Here is a 6877-nt window from a genome sequence, read left to right as displayed (position 1 = left end):
GTTTGTGCATATATTATTATAGCTAATATAAAAGGGTGGTTTTGATAAATAATAATATTTGTCTGGTTGAAGATGACAAGAGATGAAGTAGTTTTCAATTGATTTCTTCCTTCTTCTAAAGGACCACCAACAAGAAGGGCTGGCTAGCTATAACTTGAGACGAACCCATATGGCCCCTCTCACCAATTTGCTTCGGATTCAGTAGTGAAACAAATCAATGTACCTTGTACAATTATTTCATTTCATATCTACATATATATATATATATATATATATATATATATGCAAATAAGTGTGTGTGAGAGAAAGATACCCAATTAATTAGAATTTATTACGTTAAATAAGCTTCACTTTATCAAACTAATTAAATTGATGTTTAGTTTGAAATAGACTTAGTTTTATAATAATAGATGATAATATTGTGCTCTTACGAGTCAAAATAAGCATAGTGTTCAATTAATATGTAGGTCGTAATTTAATTATTAAAAAAGAATTTAAGCATTATTGAAACACGGTGGGAAGATCTAACGTAAAATTTCTAAAGAAAAACTATTCCATTGATAATTTTCAAACGTTTTAGAAATTTACAAATAAGAAACATATATAATATTAAATAAAGGACAAAATGTGTAGGAAATTTCTTTTAGTAATTTAATTATTAGAAAAGAATTTAAGCATTCTAAGAAAAACCTTAAAGTGTAGGATGGAATGTGTGTATAATAGGTCATAATTTTCAATTGCTATCAAATATGACAGTGTCCTTTGTACTTCTTCTTTATATATATATACACACAGGTATATATATGTTAAGAAAATAGAATAGCAAAAGTTCTATTTGTAAATAGGAACTTTTAATTAATGATCTAAACAATTCCATGAAATGATTATCCACTGTTTTAATCTCTGAGTTGTATTAACATAATTAATGTATTGTCATAATCAGAAACTTAGCTCTCTTAAAAAGGGCAAATTATATGCACAATACTCAAAACATATTTTTTTCATTCATTTAAAACAATCCGATTTTTTTAGTCGGAATAAGACGATATTCAATCGAATCCGACTCAAATTTTTAGGATTGGATTGGATTATTTGATTATTCTTTTATTTTATTTTATTTTTTAAGTATATTATTTACCAACTTTAAAATAATACTTAGATTTGTCTCGAACAATCTAATAACTAAAATTTCATAAAAGTATCAAAATTTAACATTTTTATTATAAATTTAAAAAAAATCACAATAATATGTATAAATAATAATATTTAAATTTTAAAAACAAACTTTTCATTCTAAAAATTAAGTATAGAAGAATTAAATTTGATTAGAAGAATTAAATTTTTAATCAAATTTAAAAAACAATGTGAAAAATAAGGTTAGTTTTTCTAAAAAAAATATTAATATGAAGCAAAAAAAAAAGCAACAAATTGAGGGGTGGTAAGAGAATTTGTATTTTTAATTTTGAAAGAGCAAAAATAAATCCCAAATTGTTTTTGAATCAAAATATTACTCAATTTTAGTCAAAGTTATAAAATTGTTTTAACCAATTGAGTTATATACATTCAATTTGTTTCCATTCACATATATTATTAGGTAGTCAAAAAAGTGATACCGACATCCTCATCAGTCACATCGAATAACTTCTCTTCTCGTGCAACGGGAAATCGTAGAAGAACGAGAAAAAGAAAGAAGAGAAAAGAATGAAAAAGATGATATTAGTCTTATCATTTCATTATAGTTATCCAAAAAAAAAGATTCAAATATGGTAATACAGCCAAGGCTCTCTTTCCTCCTCCTCCTTTCTTCTTCTTCTTCATGTTCTTCAAATACAGAAAAAAGGTTCTATCACATCAAAAAGCACAGCACAGCCATGGCTGAACACAACTTTTTATTGTTCATTTCTTTATTTTTCCTTTACATACATATACATACATATACATATATATATATATATATATATATATATATATATATATATATATATATATATATATATATAACATTAAAATTAATAATAATAAGTACCCACCACACTTACTTCTCTCTTTTTTGCCTTCATGGTCCCAACATTTTCCTGCAAGCCGTGGGCACTACTGAAACCCCATAATTTTTCTCTTCTAAAAAAAAGTTCAAATATTAAAATTGCAGTGCTACCCCTTGATCTTTCATCCTATTTCAAAACTACCCTTTAAATATCGAGCTAGAAATAGTTTAGAAAACGTCGTATTGAAACTGAGACATCAATCTGTGGGTAATTATATATTTAAGGTAACTTTTGAGTCAGTTTATTACTTAAAAGACTATGTAGTTGAATATCTCCTATATCACCTTCTTTTAAGAGTATATTTCTATTTAAATTAGAGTAGTTAATTTTGATATATTTGTGAAAAATAAATTATAATGATTATTTTGAAAATTGTATAGATTGTTTTGTTAAGTATGTATAGATTGTTTTGTTGAGTATATATAGATTGTTTGAAATAATTAACAAAAGTAAGAAGTTAAAGTAAAAGAGTATACATTCAACACTTAACGTTAGGATCGAGTTTTTTTTCCAACAATGTATATGGTTGTGGAAGAATTAAACCTTCTACTTTAAATCTAAAAGTGAGAGCAACTCAACTGCTATAAGTATGCATTCTTGATCAACTGAATTGAAGTAAAAAAACTAATGTTTCTAGCCTTTAAATCAATAGTCTCATTGTTTTCTCTCCAACCAAAATATTATATTATTTTGGCTCAAGAAAGAAATCAGTTGAAAACTTGAAAGATATTAATTAAATTTTGTTATTATTGTTTTCTCCCACCAAAATATCTTTCTTCATTGCTCACCCATTATTATTGAAATCAACCCCAAAACATACATACACAATCAATTAAAATGGTTCAAAGTACTTTTTCCTCACAAAGAAAACGAATGATTAATTTCTTAAGGTTTGTATAAATAGAGTATATTTTACATTTTGGGTATAGTGTAAAAATTAGTATATAAAATAACTTTATACAAAATGTTATGTTTACTCCTCTCTCTCTCTAACTTTCTAATTTTTTGATCCCATATTTATATTCTCTCTCTAACCCTCTTTTTCTCTATATATAAGCCAGAAGTTTTACTGTTTTAATACATTGAAACCTCATAAGAACAATATATATATATATATAACACATCTATTTCTTCTTCCTCTCTCTCTCTCTCTCTCTCTCTCATTTCATTTTTAAAAAAATTTCTAGTTTCTTCTGAAAAAGCTTTGTTATTTTTAATTTTCAAACATGTCAAGCTGCATCTCTAGCGCTCAAGAACAACTCTGTTATATCCCCTGCAATTTTTGCAATATAGTTCTAGCGGTATATATATTATTAATTACTCTTTAATTAATTAGTTTCATCAAATTATGCAAAAGTTTAAATCTTCATCAATTCATTTTTGCTGCAAAGATCTGGTTTTTCCCCATTTTTCTCTCTCTAAAGTTCATTCATTTATGTAATTTCTCTTTGTGGGTTTGTATTTTTCCCCCCATTTTTTCTACTAATTTTGTAAGAAAAATCTAGTGAGAGAAGGAGGAGGTACCATTCCTTTGTAATCTTACTCTACGAGTCGTTTGTTCTTTTCTGGAAATTCGAACAAAAGATCTTTAGAAAATGGTTTAAAATCAGTTGAGTCGTGTTGAGATTCAGAGTGGAAGAAAAAAGGGTTTAGAGATCTTAGTTTATGCATATCTCTAAGCATATTAAAAAAAATGAAAGATCTAGAAACCCACTAAGCTGATGAAGATCTCTATCATTTTCTTGTTCTTAACCCTAGCTTGCTAGGGCTAATTTTCAAGAAAAATCAACTTATGTTTTTCCTTCTTCTTCTTCTTCTTCTTTAAGGTGAGTGTTCCATGCAGCAATCTCTTTGACATCGTGACCGTCCGATGTGGTCACTGCAGCAATCTCTGGTCTGTGAATATGGCTGCTGCTTTTCAATCTCTCTCATGGCAAAATTCTCAGGTAAATTTTTTTTCATCCTTTATTTTAGTGAAGAGAGATCTCAATTATGTCTGAAGATCAGCAGCGGCCTTGGCGGGGGAAAAATAAAATAAAATAAGTAACATTTTTTTTTCATTTACTTTCTCTTTTGGGTTGAAAAGAGATGAAATTCTTTGACTGAATTAATTTCCAAATGCGTCAGTGAAGTTCTGAAAACCCTAGGGGGCGGCGGAGGTGGTGGTGGCGCTGACAGCGGCCGCCATAACCCATAACCTATTTTACGTTTTTTCTTTTTGTTAGCTGTGTAAGGGAATCAGAAAGGCTAGGGATTTTATTTCTTTTTAGTTTCGAAAATTTTTCAAACTTTGAGGCATTTTTTTTTTATAAAAATTATTTTAATTTTATTATTACTATTTTGTTGATTTGATTGATTTGTTGTGAATTTTAGGGTTTCTTAGGTTCAATCTCTCATGTCTTTTCCAAAGCTTTTGTCTTCTACTAAAGAAACAACAGATCCATATGAACTCATGGTTTTTCATTTTTTCTCTTGGATTCTTTTCCCCTCTTTTCTTCACTATTTTTCCAAATTTATTGTGTTCCAAATATTATAATTTCTCTTTTACACAATTTACAATAAAATCAATTTTCTCTATCGGTGAATGACGTGACCTTTTATCTTTAAGATGAAAATTTCCATCTTATTGTTGAAGAATGAGTTTGTTTTCTTTTTTTTTTTCAAATTTATGCCCACTTAATTTTCTCAAATTTTTTTGATTCTGTCTCTTAAAAGAAGAAAATCTCAAACTTTTCGATCTATGTTTTCATGTTTCCTTAAAGCAAAAATTGAATAATTCTATGTCTCTGATCAATAAATTAGCTTAATTATCAATCTCTCTTTCAATAGAACATAATAATTAATTAACCTTAATTTTTCTCTTAGTTAGCTTTACTTAGCTAGTCAACCATAAAGCTTAATTAGATTTTATGAAATGGGTTTAACCAGTTAATTAAGCTTCATTCTCTCAAAAGATTAGCTTAATTAATTATAAATTTCCCCCTTCTCTCTCTTAATTATAACAAATAAAAGTAATTAATCTCATTCTAAACTATATTTTTCCTCTCTTAAACAAAAATTCAGGCATCAAACCATAGCCACAGTGGCAGTGGAGGTGATCACTATAGAGTTGAATTGGGATCATCATCGAAAGCCAACAATAAGATGAAAATGAGAGCTCCAATTAAAAACCCTACAAATGATCATGATCAAAGGCTCATTAACCGACGTAAGTATATAAAATCATCCATAATAATTAGGAAAATGATTGCAAATGATAAAAAATTTGAAAATACTTACGAATTATAACAATGTTTCATATTCTATAATGATATAGTTTGTATAAATTTAATAATTATGATGATTATATTTTTCTTTTTCCAATTTTAAATATTTCACCTGAGTTGTTATTTTCTTTTTTCAGCTCCCGAGAAGAGGCAGAGAGTACCTTCTGCATATAATCAGTTTATAAAGTAAGAAAATTATATACATTAAACATTATAACTTTTTCTTTTTTTGGGTGTGATTTTTAATTTTAAATAGGTGATTTAAATTCTCTCTTTTTGCTTTTAAAATCTGACAAAAATTACCTAAAATTCAGAGAGGAAATCCAAAGGATCAAAGCAACTAATCCAGATATTACCCACAGGGAAGCCTTCAGTACTGCTGCTAAAAATGTAAGTACATATACACTACCATTGTTTTTTCCTTTTTATCGTGTATCTCGAGTTATATCTATCTATGCAATTAGATAAGCACTTTGATGTCCATGATGCACGTCCTGCTACGTTTTTTGAAATTTCGTTTTTATAGATTAGGGTTCTTTTTATAATCTTTTGGGTATTGACTTGGTTTTTGTTTTCTGAAATGGCAGTGGGCACATTTCCCACATATTCATTTTGGCCTCATGCTGGATACCAACAATCTGCAGAGTAAGAATGATGTGAGTAAATATGTTATCTAGATAGTTTTAAAGTGATGGATTTTTACGTTTTGGTTTCTAGTTTTTCAGTTTTAAAAGTAAGTCAGTTCCAAAGTTAAGCATATAAAACAAGAACAAAATTGTAAGATTTTTTTCTTAGTCGCAACCATATAGAAGATTTGTTACTAATATTCAAGAATTTCGATTATTTAGTATATGTTTATATCTTTTTATTTTTAACAAGAAATAAAAGATTGAAAAGAAATTAGTAAATACACTCACAGATGGTTTGTAGTTTTCATGTACTCAAAACCTAACTAAATGAGATTAGGGTATGTGTAAAACATTAATAATTGTTTGATTAGGCTAAAAACAAATTTGTTTTCTTCTTTTTCTTAATTTTTTTATAGCATTTTCTTCATCTTGATGATGGGTAAGAAATTAATGGAGGAAAAATTTTAAAAACAAAATAGATTAATAATTTATGTGTGGTATTTTGACTTGGTTGTTTAAAATTATAATAATAATTGTTATTTTAATTTGATGATAGGGATCTGAGAAGCATCTGATGTCAGTGTCAGGACTGCACTATTGATTGATTGAAGAAATGATATGATCATAATTGGGTATTAGTTCTATATTGAAAAGGAAATATTATGATCTCTAAACCCAAAAAAAAAAAAAAAAAGAAGAAGAAGAAAGAAAAAAACTCTTCTAAATTACTTGAAAATTGGGTATTTTCAAGGAGTGAACAAATTAACAGCCATGCATATGTTTCTTTGTTTCCTTTCTATGTTTATTTGCAATTTAGTTGATTGATTGTGAACTATAATTTGTATTTCCTTTTTATAAGATTTTATTATGTATGCATCTCCAACTTCAATGGAAAAAGTAAGTTTAATCAATACAATATGATCCTTTCGATCGGTTA

The 6877-nt window shown here is 27.4% G+C and overlaps 1 protein-coding gene across 2 annotated transcripts; it reads left to right on the top strand.

Annotated features, from left to right (window-relative positions):
• The first annotated feature begins 3128 nt into the window (after positions 1-3128).
• On the top strand, positions 3129-6877 carry LOC101219877 (axial regulator YABBY 5). Of its 2 annotated transcripts, none has more exons than XM_031880574.1 (7): positions 3129-3346; positions 3872-3991; positions 5109-5253; positions 5449-5497; positions 5626-5701; positions 5899-5956; positions 6497-6877. In XM_031880574.1, the coding sequence occupies exons 1-7, from the start codon at positions 3272-3274 to the stop codon at positions 6502-6504; spliced, it is 531 nt and encodes a 176-aa protein (XP_031736434.1). In that variant the 5' UTR covers positions 3129-3271; the 3' UTR covers positions 6505-6877. The 2 variants fall into 2 exon arrangements, with proteins under 2 accessions (XP_031736434.1, XP_004139305.1); XM_004139257.3 differs by having other exon boundaries at positions 3130-3346; positions 5899-5967.

The sequence above is a fragment of the Cucumis sativus genome, chromosome 2 (genome assembly GCF_000004075.3).
Source record: "Cucumis sativus cultivar 9930 chromosome 2, Cucumber_9930_V3, whole genome shotgun sequence".
NCBI classification, from domain to species: Eukaryota; Viridiplantae; Streptophyta; class Magnoliopsida; order Cucurbitales; family Cucurbitaceae; genus Cucumis; species Cucumis sativus.
Note: the sequence above shows the minus strand (reverse complement) of the source record. Positions and strands in the feature narration are given on the sequence as shown.